We start from the raw sequence: 26,495 nt of genomic DNA, 5'->3' as shown, positions 1-26,495 counted from the left end.
TTTTTGGGGGGTTTTTTAAGCAAAATGTATCAAACTACAGTTATGTTATTTAACTTGCAGACTTTTTCCACAATTTCAGATTTTGAACGGTCAGAACAGGTTTTGTTTGTGTTTTTTTTTGTGTGTGTTTTGTTTGTTTTCTAATGGAATAAAAACGGGTTGGGGGATGGGAAAAAAAAAGGTGTTTTGATATTTATTCAGTCGTGATCCACACAATAAAAACAAGAAAAATAAACATATTCAGTCAAAGTTAACAGAAACACTAAAAACAAAAATCATTTTTAAAAATGATGAAATTTTGGATGAATTTTAACCATTACGACTCAAGATGCAAACGTGGAGCTGACGTAGGATTCTAAGATAAAGATGGTTTCATCTACTTGGTTCTCTGCTGAATCTAACCTGGAAAAGGACAAGAAACAGAAACATAAAGAGACTGTCGAGGAAACAGGAAAAGACAGTTTCAGTTTTGTCTTCTTACTTGTTAACATGAAGCCTCAAGACGTCCAGCTGCTGTTTCTCCGGAGCAGAGATCATCTCCTCGACTTCGCTCAGCTGTTCGAGCTCGGCCCCGCTGGCCTGCAGAGACGCCAGAATGGCTTCGATTCGCTGAGATTTCTCCAAAAGGCGCCTGAAGACCGACATGAAAGCAAACGGCCACGATGAGACGGGAACTTAAACCATCAAATCAAATCTTTAGGCTAGCACCCACTTGTTTTCTTTGGTCTCAAACAGGCGTCGCTCTATGAGGTTGGCCACGGTCTGCAGGACAAACATGTTAGAAAAGGCAGAAGCAGCAAAAAAAGCAAGATATGCACCCGGATCCTACACATTTCCATGTGAAATCTGCATACTTTCCCAAATTTAGTTATGGAGGATATATCGGTCAGCAGCTTCAAATATGGAAAAACTAAAACAAACAGAAAGAAGCAAGAAAGGAAGAAAGGAAACGTCCAGTCAGATCTTAAGGTCCAACCTTGTAGCAGTTCTGCAGCAGCATCCTGGCGGTTGGGAGCTGGTTGACGGTGTAAAGATAAAAAGTGCGAGACGGAGCAAAATCTGGGGTTTTGGGGATTTCCTGAAACAGAGAAAGTTTGTCAGACTGGAAAACAATTTTGTCAAACTAGATAAAATTGTGGCCTTTTAATTTGCCAGAATGAAAAGTGATAAAATTGAACCATTAAATCTGCTTAATTCAAGGTTTATGTAAAAGTGACACAAAAGGTTCCTATAAGTTTTTTTATACAGTTTTCCTGAATTTTCTAAATTTCTTGCCATGTTTTTAAACAAAATCATCACTTTATTGGATTTCAGCTTTTAGACACATTGATATTAAATAGTGATTTATTTTTTAATGTTATTTTCAGTAATAAACAATATGACAATAACTTTACTCTACTGTGAATTTAGCATTTTTAAGTGTTGAGCCAAAAAACATGATTTAATTCAATTTTAACCAGTGTGAAATGTACTTAGTTCTTATAACTTCAACAACTACAAGAAGTAGATTTTGTTGGAATAACACAGCACAGGTAAAAAAAGTAAAGTTTCTGTAAATTACAATTGTTAACTTTTATAACTTTGTCTGTATTCAAAAGACAATTCCAAAATAAAACAACCCAAAAGGGAAATTTTAAAAGTATTTTATCAATTAAACTGTTGTGGTTCACCTGGAGCTGCACCAGGTTGTGGGACAGCAGCGTGTACAGCATGTCTTTAGCCTCCTTTGCTGGAATCATGGCAAAGTCCTCCACCTGCTTCTGCTCCAGGTGTCTCTTCCGCAGCAACAGACGGAAGATGCGAGCCGACCGGGAGCCAAATCTGATCAGAAGATGAAAATGCGAACTGATTGATAAGTCGATTCACATGAAAGTTCACACGTACGTCCCGTAAAAACCCGAATGGACTCACCTCTCCTGCACGATGGACTCAACCGTGGCTCGGGCCAGGTTCGCAAGAGCTCTGTGCAGATCTAAGAGATGAGTTCAGGAATACAGCCGATTCATCAGATACATAAACCAGACTGGATAATTCAGTGTTTCAGCTTTGGCTCTAACTGCACAAAAAGGATACTGACAACAAACATTCCTCCTCCACTTTCTCCAATCTTCCCAACGAACTCCATCTGGCAAATGAAGAAGCAGCCGATGGTAAAAGAGATTCATGTGGATAGGAAGTGAAATCGCCCAGCAGGCGGCGTGCGTACCGGGTCGTCCACCAGGAGAGTCAGATACTGATCCAAAATGTGTCTGGGGATGTTGTAGCTGGCAGGGAGGGACCTGAAGATCTCATTGGCTGAGAGTGGCTTAGTGCAGGCAGCGGTGGCCGAAGTGGTCACCTCACTCATCCTCAGGATGGTCCTCACTATTTCACTGCTGGTCTGAAACGTTAGAATATGACCAATCTTAAAATAACTTAATGGATGATGCTTTTTCCCTTTGTAATCTATTTTTATTATAGAATCATGTATTCTTTAATAAAAAAAATTAATTGGTGTTTAAAGGAATTCAGATACACAAAAATCCAAAGTAAACATTTTAAATGTCAGAAAACTTAGTATGTATAGTTATGCTGTTAAATACAGATTAAGTCAGTTTTAATTTATAAACACTGTACTATTCTCATCTAACATTTTTTCACTTTTTTGTTCAGGTAGAGCCACAATCTTTTATGTATTTGTGGAAATACATGAAAGAAAAAAATGACACATAGTGTTTAAGCCTGAAAGTCTTTTCTCCCATTTTCTTACATTTACAGATTGAAAAAATCTGGATTTTGACTGGTACACTAGCACGTTAACATGACTTCATCCAACCATGCCTTCTTAGCTATGGGTGTTTGTTTAAAGATAAAGCTCAACACCAGCCTCCCTGTATCTTTTTCCAGCATCCAGCTCCATCTATCTACCCATCAACTCTGACCGTGTTGAAGAAAAGCATCTCCACTCCATGATGCTGCCACCACACTGCATCACAGTGGGAATATTGTGCTCAGGGTGATGCGTTTAGTGATTAAGGGTTGTGCAGCATTTCTAATCAAAGCTATTGTTTTCTGTTAGATTCGCAAAGACGCACAATGCTTTTGTTGGTCTATCACATAAAATCCCTCTGAAATTCTTTAAAGTTTTTAATATGACCAAGTGTGAAAAACTCCATGGGTATCACTACTTTTGCAAGGAAAAGTGAATTAAATTACTCAAATGATTTATTTTAAGCTCATCCTTTAATAGTTTGGTTGTATTTTCAGCAATTCGGTGGAAACCTGACCTGATCCAGCTTATTGGCCACAGCACTGATGATCGCCTGGTCTCTGAAGTGTTGATGGAAACGCTCAAAATTCACCTGCCAGTAAATTCCTTCATCGCCATATGTCTGAGCAAACAAAATAAAACATCCATAGCATTATAAAAACACAGGTACGCCAGTGATTTTAGAGCTTATTGATAGAACCAAATATTCACTGACCTCTGTGTCCATCTTAGCCCTTTTTGCATTCCTCTGGTCCTCTCCGTTCTCGGGGACAAGCTGCCGTTTGCCTCGTCCAATGAGCGAAACATGTGGTACGCTGTAGCACTCAGGAAAGCTCTCTGGAGTTGGCGGGGCAACGCTGACAGGGGCTGCAGGAGCTGCAGCTGCTGCAGGAGCCGCAGAAGGAGCGGTACTGCCTGAAGTTCCTGCTCCTCCCACTGGAGGGCAGCGCTGGAGGAAATGGGTCTCCACCAGTTTGGAGAAGGTGGAAGACACTTCGCTGTAATCCATGCTGTGGCCTTCTATAATGGAAAAAACACACACTTTCAACTAGGAGTCAGAATTTATCCTATTGTTTATTATTTATGGTAATAAATTCTTATCATGATAAGAATTTGAAATGTTTTTTTTTCACAATAAATTCCAGATAGCAATACTTTAAAAAAAATTGTCAGTATTGTTGTTTTATGTCCATATTATTATTTTCACTATTTTCTCCACTATTTGTTCAAAGGGAATATCAACAAATACCAAAAGACTTGAACATATGATGAACATATGTAGTTAATGTGTGGAGTTTGGTGATACAAATCACATTTCTATAAGTGACTCATGAGCTAAGGAAAAGTATTACAAACGGGTAATACTTTTCTTACTTTTGGGTAATACTTTTCTGAAGAGCCGTATGTTTCTGAAGTTTGTGGGGCCATGCAGCCACAGCTGCACATTTACTTAAAAAAAAGCAATAAACTGTTCTAGTTGTCATTTCTATTGCTATCACAATAGTACTAAAAAGAGGAGCATGCCAGAGAACTACTAGTTGAATTAGTCAAGTGGAGTATTCTTGTTAATTTACACCGACGGTTTTGCCTGTTTTTTTCTGTTTGAGATCAATGATTCATAATTTTTAAGGGTGATTTTGTTTACAGACAATCCACATTTCACAATTTTATTAATCGTTGAGAATATTATTAAATGGTCTAAAAATCTACATTTATCACAATAATTTCAGGGACAATTAGTCGCCAAGTAAAATTTGTTATTGTGATAACCCTAACATAAAATTCAAAAAGCTTTTGAAACAGGAAAACTGGAGTTAAAGATTTCTGGTGGACATAAAAACCGACCCTCCATGTTCTGCGTGAGTCGGTCTGCGACCGTCTTCACCGTGCTGCTCATCGTCATGTGGCCACGCTGCAGCAGCTCCTCTATAATTAGCTCGCCCGTGTCGCCATACAGCGTTTTGGCCGTGTAGATGTAACGCGGGTAGCGCAGAACTCTCAGGATCCGATCGCAGCAGGCCCGGTACTCTGCGGGGCTGCCCGGTCCTTTACGGCCAGAGGTGAAACAACAAGCCCCATGTTGCACAAGCACGCACAGACACTTCTTTACCTTTAATGAAAAAGAAATATTAAAATACACCCCTCATCCCTGAGTTTCTTCTACATTTTGAGAGATAACATTGATATGAGTGGTGATGAATGATGTAATATTGCAGTAACATCTAAGTGTTTTGAATTTATTTTATGCAAGTCGAATATTATCCGCCATCATTTACAAACTAAAAAATAATAATAGCAGCTAATAAGTTGAGAAAAAAATAACCAGCTTGAATGCATCACCACAAGCAGTTGGTGGCAAAATTTTAATTTGAATTATAATTATAGGCAGAAAATGTTGGATAGCCGCACCAAATCCACAGAGAGGTTGGTTTCTTGGACAACGGTCCTCAAGTTCTGTGCTCCACTTCGGAGAAGGTGAGTTCCCACTTTCTCCACCACCTCTCCGAAATGCTCCTGTAGCAGGAGGCCACACAGACGGATCTCCTGGGCCGTCATCTGCATAAAGGCATGTGGAAGAAGGTGCTTTAGTGAGATGAGACAAAAATTTAACTTTCAGTCCTATATTCAAAGTGCCATGTGTGGTGGCAAATACACATATCACCCTTAAAGGGCTACAAAAGTCTTGAGACTGGGAAGGAGGTTCACCTTCCAGGCGGACAAAGACTGTAAACATACAGTCAGAGCTACAAGCACAGGATTTTAATCAAAGCCAAATTATGATCCAGTCAAAGCCCAGACCTAACATCAATTGAGAATCTGTAGCACATTTGGGGGACCCTAATTTAAAGCAGCGAGAAAAAAAACGTTTAGCAACATAACTCGACAGATTTGTAGCTGCAATTGTGGCAAAAGAAGATGTTGTACAATACACGGTTTGTAAAAGAAATGTAAAAAATATCACAATTTTTGCAAGGAACTGCAATGTAAACAATTTCTTATGTTAATTCATTGGGTTAATATGCATCGAAACGAGGTAGAATGAGTAGCTATACGACTGCAGCTGTTTCAATAAGATGACCTGCCAACAGATTATTGCTATTTAAGGTAAAAAAGAAATGCATCAATACATCCAAGAAAACCCAAACTCTCTAGACTGCAAAGTTACACTGACGCTTCTTGTAACGTAAGTCTGTTTGTCAACAACGGCTAAAGACTACAATCTTAAAATTTGCTCCTTGTGATGCACGGTGGGTCAGTGAATGTACAAATGTTGCCGCACGTGGTCTGTAAGGTTACAAGCAACAACAACTTCAGCGTGTTAGTAGCACTGACCTTGCACACGGATATCTGTCAGGACAGGAGAAACTTTCGCCTCTATGCATCCCAAAGACAGTAGAATTCGCACACATGCGACCCGTCGATGACAACACAGGAGCACTTCCGCTATCCAGGTTTGCTCATCGGTGTCTCGCTGTGATGGCGCGCCGCCTGTCGGTCTGGAGAAGTTTGGTAGACCAAATTATCACATAATACAATGATTAGGCAGCCAAGTTCATCTGTGTTAGTTGCAGGCTTTAGATTTTCGCAATCTTTATCAAACAGTATTGGGATTTTTTTTTATAATCCATTGTCCCAGTTCTTTTCCATGTCTTTGCCAATTTGCTGGGATTCGTTAGGTGTACTTGATGTTCTTACTTTAAATGTTGTTTTCATAAGTAACGTTTCCATTAGAGCATAAATGTTTCAATGAAGGTAGATGTATTAAATTATCTGAGAATTACAGTTGTAGGTGTGTCACACTTCCTAAAACGTTTGACCTAAATTGTTGGATCGCAATTTCCTAAAAATAACACAACATGTAGATTTCTGAACATTTGCCATTTGAGTAGTCCTAATATAAAGTCCTAATAGTTTCTTCACAACTCAGATTTTAGGGAAGTTTGTTCCACGCCTTTCGTTGGTTGAGCTCTTTTCAGTGACGTAATTTCATCAGGAGATGTCCTGTTTTATTTGTCTGACCAGTAATTCAAAATTCCTGACTTCTAAGTGCAAACTCCCCCCCACCCCACCCACTCCACATGAATAACATTTTAAAAAGCAATAACAATACAATTTGTTTACCTACTAAATGTGTGGATGGTCCATGGCAATTTTCTTACTAATATGAATAATACTGTAGATATTTTTAATTTCAAATCTCATATGCACCGCTATTGTAGTCTACAGAGTGTAGTATGAGAATGTGATTTGATTATATGCTACAACTACCTGCCATACACGGCCGACAGCTGTCTTCGGTTGGCGGAGGACCGACGTCAGTGTTTGTGCTTCTTTGGGGAAGATGGCGGAGGCTGCGGCTGTTCCCCCGCATCGGTTTTTCTGTCACTGTTGTAAGGGAGAGGTAAACCCCAAACTCCCGGTAGGTCAGATGACTTTAGTTTAAGTGCCGTGTTATTTTGTGGCGTACTGGGGCTGACAGCGCTGCCTGCCGGAGAATGTCTGATTCTTTCGCCTGCTTGCTAAAGCTAAACCCTGCTAGCCTGGTAGCGCTTGTTAGCCCCGTTTGTTGTTGTTGTAAACTCACGAAATAAACTCCTGTAAAGATTTTACTTTCGCAAAGAAACACACTTTAAAAGCAAACACTGTCTACTTTTGAAAGGTTTAAACGTCTAACATGGTTATGCCAAAACTCTCTGCTTAAAGATTTGCTTAAGATACTTCAGATATGTTGTTCGCGATATTTCTACTAGTCAACAGCAACAACCGAGAGAAAGCTCTTAACTAACTGATCATCGACATCTTATTTAAAATTAGCTGACAGAAAGTCGGCAGTTACTGTTTCTGATTTAAAAAAAACGTATTATTGACAGGAAGAGTTGGGGAATTTTCCCGAGTGTACACTTAAAAGTGTTTAGTTTCAGTTTTGTTATCAAAGGTAGGAGTGAACTGACCACAAGTGAACTATTTACGGTCAGCATTACGATACTTCTTAGAATATATATTTTATGTCCGCTCATGTATTTTGAAAGACTTGAAGTAAATCCAAGCTTTAACGAGTTCTGAAGGAACTTCTATTGTAGCCGAATCATATCTGTAAGATATTTGATTAGTCTTATATGACCATTAATGGGCTTTGGAGACAACTTTGTGTTATGAATTTAAAAGTTAATCTAAGAAACGTGGTCACACTTGTCTCTTTGTTCCATATTTCAATCGAGCAGCTGATTTTATATGTATATATTAAACTTGCTGATTCAAATTGTCTTTGAGAACTATAACATAATATGGTAAAAGAAGACCATTCAATATTTTTCTCTATTCTCACTGCCTTGGGTTGTCATTAGTTATATTATCAAGAGCTGATGGCATACCATTTGTCAGAGTGTTCTAATAGTTTTCATATACCGTATGAATTGTGAGAATTTGAAAATGCTGCCAACATTTCCAGATCTCACATTTTCCATGACAGCCAGGGGTTTAAAGTGCAAAAACATCTGCAGAGCAGCTTTGCTGTAATGTTAAGCCTTCCTGTTATCAGTGGAAGTCTTGCTCTCTGTTGAAGCAGCCTGACTGAGTAACTGACACACCTGTGTACAAAGTAGTTTTCTTTTTAAATAGCTACTTGTACTTCATCAGACTTGATTAAAATAGCCAACTTTGAGTCTTCCTGCATCAGTATTCACCCCCACTATGAAATGACCAGATGTTGCACCAATGGGTCTCTTGACTTTCCGTCATATTTTTAAGTCTCTGTTTTTTGGTGCATCTCTAAATAATTTTGAGTTGTCAACATCAAATCAGATGTATTTATTTGACACACATCATTTTATCTCAGGGCAACACTCACCTAATGTCTGACCAACTGTAGTTGAATTTGCTTTTCTTATCCTTTTTTTTTTGACTCATTTTCTCAATAAGTTATAACAAAGTGCAGCTTATAAAAAAATGTTGGATTTGTTGCATAAGCGTTATAGTCAAGGATAAGCTAATACTTGACTATAATCAGTCAGGTAAGCTAATCATTGTTTCATAAAATCACATTTGTGTTGTGTGTACTTACAACACTTCTAATTAGAGGTTTATATCCTGAGCTTCATTTGAATCTTTATTTTTATCTATTGCATGTTGTTTAGTTTTCTACGTCGTCACTCACTCAAAATAGGTTTGCTACTTTAAAGGTTACTAAGTGCTTATAACATGTCAGTCAGCCAGATGACTACAACACCCAAGTATCACAGCACACTACCTCGGTACTTCCCAAGTATCATTTTTCATTCATCTAGGATCATGTGCGCATGTATAAAACAGAAAGGATCAACTGGGCGAGTGACACACGACTGGCACAATCTGGTTTTGCTAATTGTGCACTTTCAGATCCTAATGTTTGTCAAATCAGACTCCTGGAATTATGCATGTATGGCGAAATTTATATCATTTTTCCAAAAGCACTTTCCAAATAAAGTCCATTATTAGCTAAACAGTAGATGTTTCTTATAAGAAGGTGTATAAGAAATGCAGTTTCTCATGCAGGCGTCATTAATCTGATCATCTCCTCATTGCCTGTATGTTCTGAATCTTCGCTCGGCCCTGTTTTCATGGCTGGAAGGCCGGGGTTTTCATTAGGAAAAGAACATCTGAGCGACGGTGGTGTTTTCCTCATTCTGTCTCACTGCTTTCCAACACTCAAGGCGCGGTCGGCCAGACCAGCTCTACCTCCTGTGTTGCATTCAGAAAACACTGGCTGTCATTCAAAAAAAGGGTCTGATATCATCTGCCAATGACCTGTTGTTAATTTAGTCATCAAGTAAAAATACGTTGAGATGTTTTTACACTGGAATCTGGAAAGTGTTTTCAGATAACATGTCTAAAAAATGGAACTGGTGTCTTTCACTTTTGTTTTTTGTTTTTGCTGTGTTTATGGATGTATATGATACAAAGATGTTAAATTACGACATAAAACATTGAGAATAACATACATTTAAAGCAAAGTTTTTTTTTGCGTGCTTCTGCATGTTTTGTCAGCAAACTTAAGTGGCGCCAGAAAGAAAACATTCACCAAGCCTACTTATCTAATTATCTAAGACTTTGTAGTCATAAGTGAAGTTTTTAATTTGCTAAATATGAAATACAAGTGTTTTACTGTTTGCTTTCTTCTAAAAACAATTGCCAGATTGGGATTTACACATTAATGAATTAGTCTAATTAAATGTCAGTAGATTTTTGGTTACTTTTTAAGTTTTGAGCTGCTCCACATTGACCGTCCAGTTGAAGGAATCTGTTTATTATTTTATAAAAATATGTAATTTAAAATATGAAAGCGGAAAATCTGAATTTGGAAACAGCAGATTTTAAAGGCTTTTTTTATGAGGATCATTTTGTTCGGCCCTGATCTGTGTTCTCACACGTCTTTCGTTTTCCTGCTTTGCCTTTGGCTTTATTAAATCAATTTTATATAAATAGCATGCATGTTATCTGAGTGGTGTCGATTTGCTTTCAAATTAAAGTACAATTTTGGAGACTAGCTAAGTAGTCTGGTACTGAGTGCTCTGGAAGTTTTAGGTATTAAATGTCAGCTGTCCAAGACACAACTTTGCAAGATAAAAACGACCAGTATATAATTTTTTCCCCTGTTTGTTTCCTATAGTAATTTTTCTCTTCTCAATTTTAGTTTAAATCTTTTTGAAATAAATATGAATTCACTTTGAAATATGCAGCCACATACTTGTTTTTTCTAAACCTAATGACTGTCAGTGTAAGAATAACAAATATTTATTGGTTCAGTCTTCTTCCACCTAAAACAATGCCTCTTTATTTGTTCCTCTTTGTTTGTCCTATTTTCTAACATCCATTTCACTCGTTGAGCCAAATCATAACACATAAACCTGGATTACTCCAACTCAGTTCTTGAGATTTACCATCCGGCAACTTTGAGATGCCTCTTCTCTCCAACACACTTAAGTTAAATGACTGAATTCCCTCATCAGCTCTGCAGAGCCGTAGTAACGACCCATCAATGTGTTTAAGTTGTGTTGGAGAAGAAATGCATCTAAAAGTTGCTGGACTGGACTGGACTTGGCCATCTGTGACCTGCACAAACCTCTTCAGTTCCTGGTTATCTGTATGAAAATGTTTGACTCAGACTTTGTTTTGCCTCCTTCCAGGAATACATCTGTCCAAGATGTGATTCAGGTTTCATAGAGGAAGTAACAGAGGACTCCAGGTATGAGGCTTTTCTCCCTCTGCTTTAAGTGTCCGTATAAGTAATCGTGTCAATGTCGAAGTGATCGACTGAAGTTCTGTTTAAGCTGCTCGTCATGTAGTCTTGTTTCAGGATGGCACAACAATTGTTCAGAAATGAGGGGTTCAGTGTATGTTCATAGTAATGTGTCTTTTGTCCCCTTGTGCGCTGCTTCCCTCAGTCTCCTAGAGGGCGGCGCTAATGGGCTAGATGACACAGCCACACAATTTGCAGAGGTAGGAGTTTTTGTGGGGGCCGTTGAAGGAATACAAACAAACTAACATCAATGATGTTTCAGTTTGCTGTCTTCTCTTCTTTTGACCCTTATTTCTTATTGTTTTCTACGTGTAATTTCTCACACTAACCCCTCTCTGTTGTTGACATCTTTGTAGCTATGGCACCTTTTGTTACTGGAGCGGCCATTTACAACAGACAGAGACAGTCCTGACTCCGAGCACCGGCTCCCAGGAGGACGCCTGACTGGCTTCGGTGATCTGGGAGGGCTGGGAAGCGGATCGATCGGGGGATCTGTCCCCACAGGTCTGGGAGGATCCATGGGGGGTCTGCTAGGATCCGGGGACTCCTGGGGGCAAGGGCGTCCGCCTCGTTTAGGCAGCCAGAGGAGATACAGGTCCAGAGGCAGCAGCAGGCCAGATCGCTCACCAGCGGTTGAGGGGTAAGTTGTTTCTACCGCCCGGCTCGTTAGTTTTGTTCCCAAGCCTCGTTTCCAACAAACAGCGGCGGTTGAGACATGTTGCAGCTCCAGTTCAGTCACTGGAGTCGCTCACAGCTGACGTACAAAATGATTTGCTGCAACTTGTTGGCTGTTTCAGGGGCAGCCGTGCAGTTCTCTTTGCTGTGTGTGCAGTGACTAAACACAAGATGACTTTCACAGCAAAAAGCCACATGCAGATTCCCAGGTCACACATAACTTGCTGCATAAGGCTAGAAATCAACCGATCAAGTAAAATTAACCAGGAATAAAAATGAAACATGTTGGTTGTCTCCAAAGACACTGTTTTTGATCCTCAGACAATCAGTATAAATTTTTAGATTGATTTTGGCTGCTTATTTTGCCCAACTAAAGAAACAAAAATCTGAATTTAGCAACATAACTGGAGCCAAGTGTGTCTTTGTCTTCTCATAGCAAAGTTCTTGAATATACAATTTAAAATGGATTCTTGGCTAGGTTGTATTTTCTGTAGACAGATTCATCCTTTTAGGAGACAGTCATGGAAATGATGCTTCTTATTAGAGTTGCAGAAAATTGAACTCGCCGAAAAGAGACGCCTCTTTCTGCTTCGAAATGTCCTTTTACCCAATATCTGTCGGCAGTGCTGAGAATATATGCTTCATTCATCACGGAGGGTGATTTCTTTACACATGTAGTAAAATAACAAGGCACAAAATATAATGAAAAGATTGGAGTAAATGAAGAGAACGTACATAGAAAATATATTTGTGAAAGCAAACAAAACGGCTTTCTGGAGTGTCTGCTTTGCTCAGCAGTTTCAGTGAGATAGTTTAAATGTTTCTTGAACCACAGACCCTTCCTGTTATCTAATATCTGTTTTGTTTAGTTTTTTTACATGATTCAGACACATTTACCAAAAAATCTCCCAGACAGCCATCCCTATCAGGAACCTATTTATGCGATAATGTTATCAAATGTTGCAGTAACAATATGACTTGCAATAAATAAGCATCTAAACATTGTTTAGGTTTTTGTTGTAAAAGCTACTTCTAGACAACATCTGCTGTTTTTTTACTGAAACAAGTTAGTTTTAGTTTCATAATGATTTTATCTTCTTAAACATGCTTACTGAACTTCTTAAACTGCTTTTTACAGTTTAAGCAGTTCTTCACAATACACATATTGTATACAGTGATATTGCAATGATGATAAATTTGCAATATATTGCACATCCTATGTCCCAGTCATTCATAGGTCAGAGAATTTCTCTTAAGACTGCTTGAGCATTGAAGTATGAATGAGCGAAAAAGCAGCCAATCCTTGATTGCAATTTCTGACATGTACTTTAATTTAAAAAGAAAATCAAATAATTGTCTCCCAGCTATAATGGGTCCTGCACTTGGTTCTAACTTTAGTTGCTGTTGTGTGTTGTTTTTTTTCTTACAGGATTGTACAGCAGTTTCTAGCTGGACTCTTTGCCAACTCTGGAGTTCCCGGCTCACCTCCTCTGTCATGGTAAACCTAAGCAGCTTCGCTGGAGTGTCAGCGTTGCTTTTCTGAAACTGTTCATCTCCAGCTTGCCTGCTCCTCTGCCTCTTATAGGACAGGGATGCTGCACTCTAACCCAGGCGATTACGCATGGGGACAGGGAGGGTTAGACGCTGTCATAACGCAGGTGAACTGATTTTCTTACCACACTTTCACCTGTTTTTACCCTCGAGTTTACCTGTGTGTGTGTGTGTGGTTAGTTACTAGGTCAACTGGAGAACACAGGCCCTCCTCCAGCGGAGAAAGAGAAGATTTCTTCCCTCCCGACTGTCAGTATAACTGAGGAACAAGCAGGTCTGTCAGATTTCCTGCCTCTTAGTTTCTGACCAGGTTACTGGTTGACTATACTGGTTAAAGTTCACTGTATCTGTGCTTGAGTTGTCAGTTTTACCCATTTTCATGGACAGCAGTTACTGTATTAGGGCTGTTTGGTCATGGCTTCTTAGTTTTAAAACTAGTTATTAAATCTAGAGGCTCTACTCTATATGTTTTAGTGATTTTCACATGCAGAGTCACTTTAATGCATTACCATGAGGTTTTTTTCCTTTTATTGAGAAAATATATATTTAATTTTTATTTGCTTATATGTATCTTTTGGATTCAGAATGAAATGACTCTGGTCACCTTTCTGTAGAATTACATTTTTGAAAAAAAAAAAAAAAAAGTCATTTATTCTTAGGAGTGTTTTAGGTTTGTACAGATATTTCAAATTCAAATGAATAGGAAATGTTTCCTATTTCTATAATTATTAATTTCCTCTTTTTTTCAATTAACACCAGAACATCCAAAAATGATGACTTCAGCTGATATATTGGTATATATTTAAATAAACAGACATTTAACATTTAGAATTTACATTTAATATTTATTGTCTTCTCATAACAGTACAACTTTATTCCTTGAATGAAGACATGTGTATATTATTGTATTTAAATTTCAAAATGGGCCAACAATTGATTGAGAAATCCAGTTAATTGTATGATTTTTAAATGAAAAGACTATGGCTAATTAAAAACTGTTTAGGGTAAAATATTCATTAACCTAGAAGAGATTTAACAGTTTATCCCATTAACTAATTGCAGGGTACCCTTTGTAACTTTGTCTTTATAGAGCTTAACTTGCACTAACTCCTTATCTTTGTATTGTAAATAAAGAATATGAAGCTCATAAATGAACAAAAAAAAAAAGAGAAGTGTTTTTTTCTATCAGTGAAAACTGAAGCATGTTTTCCTCTCCTCTCCTGCAGACTGCTGTATGGAATGCCCAGTGTGCAAAGAGGACTTTGAAGTGGGAGAACCAGTCAGACAGCTACCCTGTAACCACTTCTTTCACTCAGACTGTATAGTACCATGGCTGGAAATGGTGAGTCACGATACAGAACAGCAAGCATATGATTCATTTACTGTTCTTGGGGAAAATAAAAAATAAAAAATCCGGAGGTAAAACCACATTCAAACTAGATTTCCAGGACAGAGCAAAAAAAAAAAAAAAAAAAGTTGTAATTGTAACAAATTTCCATGTGCAAGATTAATATCAGAAAGGAATGATTAGTTTGCAGTTTGCAATTGTACAGTACTTTTAAAGACTATTCTTAACTCTTAAAGCTTTTCATATTTTGCCAATTTCATTAGGATTTTATGTACTGGAAAGACACAGATAAGCATGTAATCATATATTAGTGTATTTCTAAGTTCTAAGTTTCCCACAAATCAGTTTGTAGGAAACTGATTTGCTGTGGAAGAAGGCGATCTGATCAAATGAGAGAGAAAACTAAAGCTACGCGTCACCCTGGCCTGAACACATCATCCCCATGCAGAAATATGGTTGTGGAATGGCCCAGTCAAAGTCCAGATCTGAATACTGCTGAGAATCTGGGTTTCAGCAGATTCCCAGCAGATAAAATGCCGTTTAGAGACGTTCTCTATCCAGTCTCACTGAGCTAGAGCTAATTTCCAAAAAGATTAAAACATCCCTCTAGATATGCAAAGCTGAGTGAGACAGAAAGTGGTTCCTATAAAGTGTTCACTCCAGAGACAGAATGAATAAACTCATACCTATGGGATTTTTAAGCATTGTCCTTCTGCTTTACATGTCTGTGTTAAAATCCATTAAAGTTGGAGGTTTAACATGACAAAATCAGAAAAAGTTAAAGAGGATGGCTAACTTGCTGACAGTTGACATCCACTGAAATGAGTTTGATTTGATCAATGCTCAGTTTGTAATTTGAATTAATGTGTAGGTGGGAACACGCCGCACTGTTTTGTTTTTCAGTTTGGTTTGACAGTAGTAACACCATATTTTGGGAAGAAAAAAAAAAAACTGCTGCAAGCTGACGTCTGCCTATTTCTTCCATGGTTCTGCAGCACGACACGTGTCCAGTGTGTCGGATGAGCTTGAACGGAGAAGACAGCAGCAGCCAGCCCTCAGAGTCCCCCTCGCTCTCCACGGACCCCCGCACACATGATAGATGGTCTTTTTGAGACACCCCTGCTGTCTCATCCTCAGCTTTCCATCACATACATCCAGGAAAAAAAACCAAACGCTTCTCTTTTTTCCTATTTTCTCTCTGTTCCTGTCATCTTTTCAGCCACTTTGTATATTTATTTTCTATTTTTAAATGCCTTCTTCTTCAATCATGTATCCTCTTAAAGACGTCTTAATTTGTTGTGGTTTGCTTGGTCTATTTTATTTGTCGGGATAGAGCAGCCTAGAATAACCCTCATCTCGCCCCGTTCTTTTCCTGTTTCCGCTTCTCGAGCAAAACTTCTCCACTCTTTTCTCTCGGCGCGTTGCTGAAATTCTCTTGGCGGAGGGAAAAATAAGACTTTTTTTTTTTTTTCCTCTTTATCGTTTCAAAGACACAAAATCCTGTAGCTGAGCCCTGTGAAGGCACGAGGAATATTCTTAATAGCAATTCTGCTCAGTTATTTTACAGTGATTGCCATCAGGAAAATGTTGACATTTTAAATTTAATAGGAATCTGGTTAAAGAGCCACAAATACAAGCTGTAACTTCAGATAAGAGGAAGCATTTTTTTTTTAAAGTCCTCCCAACTCCTCTCTGTCTGAAACCGTACATGAAATGAGGAAATGACATTTTTCAATGTTTCGCCCTCGTGTTTCATGTTTTAGATGTCATAAACTTCTCCTGGTGTATATATTAAATACAAATGACATCCCTCTCTCATTTTAGTCCTCCGTTTATGGCAGTCTTCTTTTGATTTGCATTTTTATCACTTATTTTGATGTAAATAATTTTAGTCCTACTTAAGGTTTGCAAAGAAAAAGAAGACATTGAGAATGGCAACACAAATGTGAAATACATGGTTTATGAAAACTGTATATTATAAAAATAAAATGTTTATGATGCATCAATAAATTGACAAAAAATGTTGCTTGCTTACAGTGCCTTTAATATTGATTAAGAAACATTTTGAACAGTGCGCTTTATACACAATAAAAGAAGGCATTGATGAGCTTTGTTGTTCAGAAAGATCATTAGTAGCATGATGAGGCACCAGCAGTGCTTGTGAATAAATAACTTTCATTTATTGCTGCTGCTTACAAAAATTGGTGGAAAACACAAACTTGATTAAAAAGGTAAAGGTGCTGAGGTTCTTTGGAGTTATTTAAATAACTAGCGACAGTAATTGTGCGGCACAGAAATGTGTTCATATTAATGTAGGGAAATGTAGGGAAAGCCAGCGGGGACATTATGCCAGAGTAGACCTGCTGATGCTGAATACCTTCACATTCATAGTACAAAACAAATGAGCATATTAGTGATGGCAATAAATTAGCTAGAAATTGATACGTTTCCATATTCAACTCAGAATTTGGGCTACAAACTGTTCAAGTGGACAATTACCTTAGCAACGATTTATGACAAAAAAAAGTCAAAATCATCCAAGTCGTTTGATGTCCATACTTTGCCATTTGATTTGTGAACCCATCTTGGAGTTTTTACAAACCTTAACCCACGGATATGAAAGCTGTGTTTGCTGGACTGCAGTTACTGGTAGATTAATAGTTATTAGGAATTATAAGTCCTAATAACTTACAAGTTATTCAGACTTACTAGTCCTAATAACTATTAGTAATAAATAGTTACTTATAGTACTATAATTAACTAATAACTATTAGTCCTAATAATAGTTGTTATTAAGACTAATAGTCCTAATAACAACTATTATTAGGACTATTAACTAATTATAGACAATATTAACTAATAATAGTTAATAGTTATTAGTTAGTCCTAATAACCAATATATCTCATTCAACAGTCTTGTTGAATGAGATCCACTTGACAAAACGCAGCCTTTATCAGCAAAACTGACAAAGGGGTCAGATGTAGGTCTGAACTGGAAAAAGAAATCCAGTTCAACAGATGCAACACATCTAAAACTCTAACTGCTCCCATTTTAAACCCGTATTAAATCTTCAAAAGCAATTAATCTCTACATGTAAACATTGGCTGGGCGGGTAAGTAGCGGCCTCTACTCATAGCGTTGCAACATCTCAAGTTAGCAGGAAGGTGAGAATAAACAAATGAAAATATGACAATATGAAGTTAGATCTTTTCCAGTGCAGTTTTCCTATTTCTTTAGGAAAACTCAAAACTGAAAACCAGACCAAATCATTTGCATACATACGGGCATTATGTCTGGAGATTTTGTCACAAACAGATTCAGAATATTCTTAAAATATATTATCCAACATAAAAAACGGAACCCTTTTCTTAAGCTGCCAAGTGTGTCGGCATGGAAGTTCTGCAGACCCGAATGAAGACATAACAGTTTGATGCGATTTATAAACTGTTGTTTTAAATCGCATCAAGTGCTCAGAGAAACTTTAAAGTGTGTCATTGTTAAATCTCAGTGTGTATTCCAAGCCACGGTGAGCAGCGAATGGGCCGGCGCGGTGCAGGGAATATAACCCACAGCCGGATCCCACCCCTCAAACTGAATGGCTGATGATGACCTGAACACAAACACACACAAACACACACAGCAGGTTAGCATTTACCACTAAACTGCACTAATTAGAACCCATTTCTTTATTAGTACCTGTTGAGAACGATGAGAACCACAGAGCCGTCTGCTCTGACGAAGGCAGAGAACTCAAGCTGTGTCTTTCCACTAGCAGACACTCCCACCCTCTGCGACCCCTCCCACAGGAAAGCACTGTATACAAAAACTAAAAATAAGGATCTCATTGTAAAACTCAAAAGGAAACATGCGGAAAAAAACGTCACCTAAAATGGGCCATGCTGTAGAAAGTTGGCTGTTTGTAAAAGACGTCCCGCTTGGCATCCACTATGACGGGGCTGTCCACAAAGTTCTTCACCCAGTTTGGCCCACCAGTCTGGTCCAGTGCCAGGTTCCAGTCAGTCCAGCCCACTACGTAGTGATTTAAGTCCTGAAACAGAGAAAACACCCTCGTATGTCTTCTGAAACTGTAGTGGTGAGAAGTGTATATTCATGAAGCGAATCTGTTAATTCACAGTGTCTTGTCACACTACAAACACACACCGGAGTTTGGAATATAATACGATGGACCAACGCAAAGTATAAGATGTTTGTAAAACGTTTCACAAGTAATAGTGTGATGTGCATTTTGTATGTACCCCTCTTCATTCTGACATTTCTAAATAAAATCTAATGCAACGGCATCCAGAAGACGAAGGGACATAACAGATAAGTTAGAGCCAACGGTAGGTGACTGTTTTCAGTCACAGTCCAGACCAAAATTCAACTGAGAATATTTGGCAAGTCTCGAAAACTGATGTTTACATATTTACTTCTTCTAGTCTGACTGAATAGAAGGACTTTTGCAAGGAAGAGCAGGCAAATATTCCCATTTCTAGATGTGTACAAAAATGCCCAAAGGACTCCGGACTGTTCCTCCAGTAAAAACTGACATAGATGTGCAATGCTTTTCAGATTTGTTTTTCGAAAATTATATGAAAACCATAAAATCATTTGCATTCCACTACACATTTATCCTTTACCTTTCATCCATCCATCCCATACAATCCCAGTAAAGCGCATTAAAGTTTTAGCTTGTAACATGACAAAACGTGACACCGGCAGAGAGGCATGAACAGGATCAAGTTCTTCTTGACTCAGGGTACGTCTAATACCTGAATGAGCACAAAATGAATAGAATGGAAGGACTCCAGTTTCCCCCTGCTAAAGTGAAGTAAGATGACACAGAACACCAGTTCCAGCTTGCTCTGCAGCCCTGCAGGCAGTTTCTGTAGTGTGGGTGTGTGTGTGTGTGTGTGTGGGTGTGTGGGCGTGTGCAGCAGAGTGTAACATTTAACCTGCACTGCAGCGTGGAGGGGGAGGGAGACACGCCTCTCTGGGACGACTCGCACCTTGTCAAATCTGACGTCTGCAACAGTGGATGTGACTGAACAAGCACCGACGCTGAGAGGAGCTCACCTCTAGGATGTCATGTGCGTACTGCTCTGCCCGGTCCCAGCTGCCCAGCTTCACCCCGCGGTCCGCCGACCTCCAGCCCGCACAGGCCTCCGTGCCAAACAGATAGTACTCTGGGTACAGCTGATGGGTGGCTCCCAGGCTCGCCTCTGCAGGGACGAAGCTGTCCAGGTACCAGTGCACCGCCACGCCGTGAATGTATCGTGCTGCATGAACATCACTGAGAACCTGGAGGGACAAAGAGGCAAAAAAAAATAAAAAAAGATAATTATGCAACTAGAGGTTTATTTGTCTGACCATATAATTTGTACTGAATATCTCTAATGACAATTGAGATGACAATTGTGGCATAAATTCGAGAGATTCAGGGAAATCTGTTCATTCGACAGCCTCCAGATGGTGAACTGACTTTTAATTACTGTTAGTTCTACTGAAACGAGTGACTTAATGTTCTCACACACGCGTTTCTTTCCCTAAAGCACTGCTATTCAGCTAAATTTGCTCACATTTAGTGAAAGCCAACAGATCAGGCGCTGGGCATCCAGTGAATTATGCAACAGAATCAAAATGATCTGTTTTCATTTATCACTTATTTTATTGCTTCAGACGTGAATGCAGTAAACAGAAGACGAATGTGAAATTCAAACTAATTACATTTCAAAAAATTGCAGTACAGTAGCGATTTACTAATGTGAAAAATAAAACAAAACCAAAATGACTCATAATTCCTACAAATTCAGCAAAGTATTCTTCTGACCTCTGACTTTCCAAACCTTTCTAATGTTTTTTTTTTCATTAATCTTGTTTTACAACAAGAGACAGATCCTCTATGACAGGTTGGGCTCTGGAAGAAAGTTTTATTTCTGTTAGTATTTTTCTTGTTGATTTCTAATTTAAAACAAAAATAAAACAAAGCCACACAATTCATATTTTTTTGGTCACTTGAAATCTTGAAGATCTTTTTTTCACGATTTTTTTCCCAGATTTTCTTTTTGTTAGTGAACTCATCGGTGGGTTGGACTGACACCACCAGCGAGCCCCCAGTTGAATGCTCCTATCCTAAAGATTCATTTTAAAGAATCAGAAATTTATATAAAAAAAAAAAAAAAGACCAGTATAAAGTAGTGCACCACATTCAGTTTTTCTGAATGTGGTGCACTACCACTTTGCTTTAAAGTCTGGAAAAGTATTAGAAAAGCAAATAAAAGTGCAAAAAGAATTATATTTCCAGACTTTGTTCTCTGTCTTTCTCTACTCCTTTAATAACCTTTTTTTTGGTGGGTGCTTAATTGTCAAATTATTTGTGGAAAAATTATTTAGCAAAACCTGGGACACACCAGGAATATGTAGACTTTTGAGATGAACTCAATTTTAGAGTAAATGTCACACATTTCCATCAGCACTCAGGATGACTTGCATGTGACTTATATGGAAACATAATTTAATTACAACTGCCATTTTACTGCAGACTGAACAGCAGCAGACTTTGCTCAATTTGAATTTACCTTACATGGCTCTACTCTCTGCCTTTACTTTCCTTTTTGAATGCTTGGTCTACTGCTGGTTTCCTAAAATATAACTGTGGTTTCTGATCTCATCTGCCACCATGTGGGTTGAACAAAGTCAGAGACGACCTTCCCTACTGCTTTATCTCTCTGTCCTTGGACTCACCACTCGGGCCCAGTGGGGCAGCAGCAGGCGGTTGTCATCCAGTGTGAGGATGTGTGTGTGTGGGTGTGCTGAGGACTGCAGTGCCGGGCCCAAGTCCATAGCCACCCAGTCCCTCTGCTCCTCAGGAGTGAAGCCCAGAGCCTGGAAACTGCAACCACACAAAGATATTAATGTGACTTTTAGCATTTTTAAGAGACAAGGATGATGCGTATTGTTCCAAATTAAATCAGGGACCTGTAGTTTGTAATTTGTCCTGCAGAGGGCTCATTTCCTGTAGTGAGCGCCCAGAAGGTTAGGTTATATTTAGCATATTCCTCAAGGAACCTGCCAGGGAAAGTTAAAACACATCAGAATTTATTGCTCCAGTATCAGGCCTGTCTGATGTGTGATAATAATTCAAGGCAAAAGACCCAAAAGTCACCTGATGTAGTACTGAGCCCATGTTTTATGCTCCTTGCCCCCCGCTTGGCCCTTCAGGGAGCCCTTTCCTATGAGTGCACCATTAGTTTTCATCCAGGCGGGGGCGCTCCAGGCACTGCCCAGCAGGGAAAGTGGGACAGAGGACAAGGCCTGGGCACGCTGCAGCAGAGGGATCTGAAATAAAGAGGAAGAGGATGTTGATGAGGACACATCAGGAGATGGACGAGTTTCTGCATCAGTGTAAAGACAGAGACCTTCATCTTCACATCCTCAGGGGCCAAAGCGAAGCTTTTCAGGTCGTAGTCTCCAGGTGTGTCAGCGTAGGTGTACAGCCGAGTGGAGAAGTCACAGCTGGCCATGGGGACGCGCACAACACTATAGCCAATACCTGGTACAACACAGGGAAACGAAAACGGTCCAGAGCCTTCAGTGATTAGAGCCGGCCCAAGGCATAAGCTAACCAAGCCACCATGCACCAGCAGGGGTCCCTCAAGAGCCACATAATACTTAGTAACTTTCTTTGCTGCTTGTTGTTCATACTATATTTTGACAACAATATGCTACGTTTAATTTTAAATTTGCTCAACTGTTTAATTTGTTGTAAAAGAAAAAAAATTATCTTATTTAAAAGAATATAACATTTAAACTAAAATACATATTTTTTTGATACATTATACAATTATCGAGTTCCTGATGATTTCAGTTTTTTGTGGCTGAGCTTTAGCACAATTTTTTCGCACAATAAATTTAGTACAATTTATTTATTTTTATTTTCTTTGCTTTATTCTCAGCGCTTTTTATTTAATGAACCACATAAACTGATATTTTTGCCCAGGTCCCTCTTGACAATGAGATCCAGATCTCAATGGGGTTTAAATAAAGGAAATTAAAAAAAAATTTTTTTTTTTAAAGATATCTCTAAAATAGTCAATTTAGAGTAGGTTTTGTTGCCATAATTACAAAACCTACTCTGCCTCATGGTCTTATCTGAAAAGTGGGCTCAAATTCTGCTCAGGGGGCCCTTCAGCATTGGACCGGGCCCCACAGCTGGTGCAGATGTCACAAAGATTTAAACATCTGCAGGTGTGAAGAATCTGATGATGCTCTCCTCCAAACCGTGACGGCACCGCCGCTCTCTGAATAAATTAAGGTTCCATCGACATGCCTGACTCACTTTGCTAGAAATCTTCAATCTCTGCACTGTGGATAAAAACTTCAATAGGATTATGAGCATTATACTTCGCAGTCCTTTAATCTCTTTTCTGGTACTGTGTCGGTGACACCATAAGATATGACTCTCAAAGACAAAACGATAAAGATCTGCCTGCTGCTGCTGTGATAAGCTACTTCTGTAAAAGCTGATGATCTCGTGGTGTTTTGCAAATAAAAACCTCACTGACATTTACAAAGAATGGCTTGTTAAAGAATTTTAAATAGGAACAAACATTGATGCACGTTAAGTTGTGGGGTTCTCAGCAAAACAGCGTGCTTTGTAGTACTAACAAATTTAATGGAGAAGGTTAAACGGTTTTCTCCTTTCAGCAGAAAACAAAAAAAAAGACGACATCTTTAAAATAATAGAAAACAGATTATGTCTGCAGTAATCTTAAGACTTTTCTAAAGACACAATTAAGAGAACCCTTTCACTGCTTCTGTTTTTTTTTTTCTTTCTGTCATTTGAACACCAGAGAACAATCTAACCGAGGAAGGGATGCAGAGAATGAGGCCGCATTTAAACTGAATAATAATTTAAAAAAAAGAAATAGCATTTTCCTATTATTCATTTATTTTCCTAGACTCAGCAGTCTGAACCACCATCTCAAAACTCCAAATCATTTTAGGCCAGCTTGCTGTGGTAAAAGAATTCAAGTGACCTGGACGGTCATTAGATCTGAATCTGCTAAAACCCCCAACAGGATTTGCAGCCTGATGAAACCAAATCTCCAGATTGAGGTTTCTGCCAAAATTGCTAAATCTACATTATAAAGATTTTATGTTTTTAGGGGGGGGGGGCAGAAAAGATGTAATCCTGGATGAGAGAACGTTTATGTCATGCAGTGGTGTGTTACAGTTTTATGCTTTTATGTCCACATTCAGTACCACTCCATATACTTAGCTTCAAAGCGGCCAGATGTTTCTGGGTGGCCACATGACAACCACTATTATTTTACATCCCATTTTAAATTCCAAACCCAGTTTTGAAGAGAGGTTTGGATCACTTTTACTGCTGTACCACCCGACTATGTTCCACTGATCAGACCGTTTTGTGGCTCTTGGGATGATTTTCTGCGGCCCCCGAGTGCAATTCAAATTCTGCAGCAAATAAATTATTACAGATAAAAGAAAAAAAAGAAAATCTCCCTTTTCAGCCCACTAGTACTTCCAACTCTACTACTCTGGTAATTACTGACCACGTGTTTGGCTTTCGTTGTAACTTGATAATAAGAATAAAATTACAAACTTTAAGAATTTGTTAGAATTATTATTATTTCTTTTCTTTTTTTTAAAAGAAATAAATTCAAATTACGGCACTGAATACTTTCAGGTGAACAATTCTGGCCTGTGTTGCAAAACGTTTTACACCACTGAGATAGACGGCTGATGATTGGACACAGTTTGGTGGCCCAGCAGGAGAATGATCATGAATACACACCAGCACTAATTTATGTAAAAAACAGCCACAAACTGGAATGAAAACACTAAAAATCAAATGGTAAATACTGGAAGACTATTTGAAAACCAAGTTTGCAAGAAAGTCTGGTTCCTGTTGCTGTCAAATACAGCAAGACAATAAGGCTTTCATTTTACGCCACATGATGAAGTGCATTGCTTTGGTATTTATGTTTAATATTCTATAGGTAGCACAAACAATCACTTGTGTTGGATTTGGTTGCTGTGTTACATTAAAACAACAGTGCAGTTTATTTTGGTTTATTTTTATACTCTAGCTCCCAGCTAATGTCTTCTTAAGACTCGTCAGACGATCCACTTTATACTCATAAATCTGTACATAACACAATCAGTCCACCATCTAAACAGATTAGAAGCAAACTGCATTCTCTAATAGTACCATGCAAGTCACTGACCTATCCCTCCTCCAAAACAAGCAAGTGGCAACAGTGGAAAGGAACAACTCCTTTTCACAGGGCAATCTGTACTTTTACTTTTTACACCCATTTTAAAAGCAAAATATGAATTTTTTCCATGATAAACAACAAAAAGAAATCCAACAATGGCAAGGCATTATTTTTTTTCCTCGAGCTTGGTTTGCATCTATGATGCTATAAGTTGTTTTGAAACATCTAACCAGAACAACCATTTTAATGTAATTTTCTGACTTAAAGTTGCACTTTATAATCTTTATAAAGTTTATAATCTTTACCTTCTTTGGAGAAGTACTGTCGCAGCAGCTGCTCCTGTGCGCCAGCAGAGAGAGAAAGTATGTTAATAGCTGCTGCGTCCGTCATGGCTCCTCCGAACCCCTTGATCCTCTGGTACTTCTGGTAGGGAACAATCGTCAGCCGGAGACCTGGAAGAAGGAAACTCATTAAGGAAAAGCACTGATGTCCCAATATCCCAGAGCTCATCCTCTTACCTGCTCCAGTGCTGTTGACCTGGACTTGACCGAGACCTGGCTCCATCCTGCTGCCTGCCATGCTGCTCAGGTAGGTGGAGTACTGACCCAGAGGTGGCAGGCTAACCGGGCCAACACCGTCACAGTAGGTGGAATTACACTCACACACCACAGAGTCATGGCCGAGGTTTCTGGCAACACATCTGTTGATTCCTATGAGAGGAAAAACATCATTACTGCAAATAAAAACAATAGGAGGAAATATTTGTGCTTTAGTTTTTGGGTTACCTGCGCAAAGAGTCACATCTGCTGCGCTGACAACAAGAGCTACGACAAGAGCTGATGGCAACAGCAGCACCATTTTACCTGAAGGGGAATAAAATAATAAGGATCGGAAACTTTAGCAACATAACTTGAGCTCACTCAGCTCAAAAAACAAACACCTCACAGTCCTGTCGTTCGGATCTTTTTATAAACGACCAAATCACCTCAAGAAGAAGCTAGAAAAAACTGACCTGTCCTGAAGGCGAAACTCAGGTAACAACACTCCTCCGTCAATCTGTTGTTGTCCCATTAGGGAACTTCCTGATCAGTTTCTGATCACCTTTCTTGCACTGGTCACGTGAATTTTAAAAGCGATCACGTGACCAACGTAGCAGTATTTCTTACTTGCAGCCAGAGGGCGCTCTACCGTCAAAACGGGATTTAGGGAGTGAAACAGAAAACGTGTTTTCAGTGCTGATGAATAGCATGAAATGTATCTGCCATTATTCCTTAAATTGAACGCAGTCCATTTCAGAAAGGTATAATCAAGGGAAAAAATACTTTAAAAGTGGGGAAAACACTATATATCAAATAAAGCAGACTGGGCAGACTAAGATGGACTGAGGTAAAAACAATCACAATTGAACACAATTCATAAAAACGGACAATACTGGTAAAAGATATTTGTGTATAGAGGAGAATCAAATAAATAGAATACCCACATTTCATCCATCCACTGAAGAATATTTGTCAAAGATTGTTTCAGTGCAAATGTGCGGGAGGGAAATCCAGACATTCCTCTTGCCTGAGACACTGTCCTGCTCATTCTGGGGGATTTCACGGGGTTCCCAGAACAGAAGGTCTGTCTGGGAAACACGTCTGTCTGAGACTGCT

At 38.9% G+C, this 26,495-nt stretch overlaps 3 protein-coding genes across 3 annotated transcripts; 1 reads left to right on the top strand and 2 right to left on the bottom strand.

Annotated features, from left to right (window-relative positions):
* Positions 1-177: 177 nt before the first annotated feature.
* polr3c (polymerase (RNA) III (DNA directed) polypeptide C) lies at positions 178-7,094 on the bottom strand. Its single transcript, XM_044116801.1, has 14 exons — positions 7,019-7,094; positions 6,083-6,246; positions 5,159-5,305; positions 4,595-4,859; positions 3,465-3,769; positions 3,267-3,371; positions 2,207-2,380; positions 2,074-2,125; positions 1,912-1,972; positions 1,671-1,821; positions 977-1,078; positions 713-762; positions 482-631; positions 178-402 (listed from the first exon to the last, which is right to left on the bottom strand). The coding sequence occupies exons 3-14, from the start codon at positions 5,303-5,305 to the stop codon at positions 324-326; spliced, it is 1,641 nt and encodes a 546-aa protein (XP_043972736.1). The 5' UTR covers positions 6,083-6,246; positions 7,019-7,094; the 3' UTR covers positions 178-323.
* rnf115a (ring finger protein 115a) lies at positions 7,049-16,621 on the top strand. The gene is made up of 9 exons (XM_044116804.1): positions 7,049-7,169; positions 10,912-10,970; positions 11,170-11,224; positions 11,381-11,664; positions 13,129-13,197; positions 13,285-13,357; positions 13,431-13,524; positions 14,477-14,592; positions 15,594-16,621. Exons 1-9 carry the CDS (start codon positions 7,092-7,094, stop codon positions 15,708-15,710), a joined length of 945 nt encoding a protein of 314 aa, XP_043972739.1. The 5' UTR covers positions 7,049-7,091; the 3' UTR covers positions 15,711-16,621.
* Positions 16,622-25,970, bottom strand: gba (glucosidase, beta, acid). The gene is made up of 12 exons (XM_044116803.1): positions 25,853-25,970; positions 25,626-25,703; positions 25,359-25,550; positions 25,146-25,292; positions 22,018-22,151; positions 21,765-21,937; positions 21,578-21,667; positions 21,344-21,491; positions 19,676-19,900; positions 18,484-18,647; positions 18,296-18,412; positions 16,622-18,209 (listed from the first exon to the last, which is right to left on the bottom strand). Exons 2-12 carry the CDS (start codon positions 25,696-25,698, stop codon positions 18,104-18,106), a joined length of 1,569 nt encoding a protein of 522 aa, XP_043972738.1. The 5' UTR covers positions 25,699-25,703; positions 25,853-25,970; the 3' UTR covers positions 16,622-18,103.
* Between the last annotated feature and the right edge of the window lie 525 nt (positions 25,971-26,495).

The sequence above is a fragment of the Gambusia affinis genome, linkage group LG05 (assembly GCF_019740435.1).
Source record: "Gambusia affinis linkage group LG05, SWU_Gaff_1.0, whole genome shotgun sequence".
Classification (NCBI taxonomy): Eukaryota; Metazoa; Chordata; class Actinopteri; order Cyprinodontiformes; family Poeciliidae; genus Gambusia; species Gambusia affinis.
The sequence above is the reverse complement of the archived record's forward strand: the minus strand, read 5'-3'. Positions and strand labels throughout refer to the sequence as shown.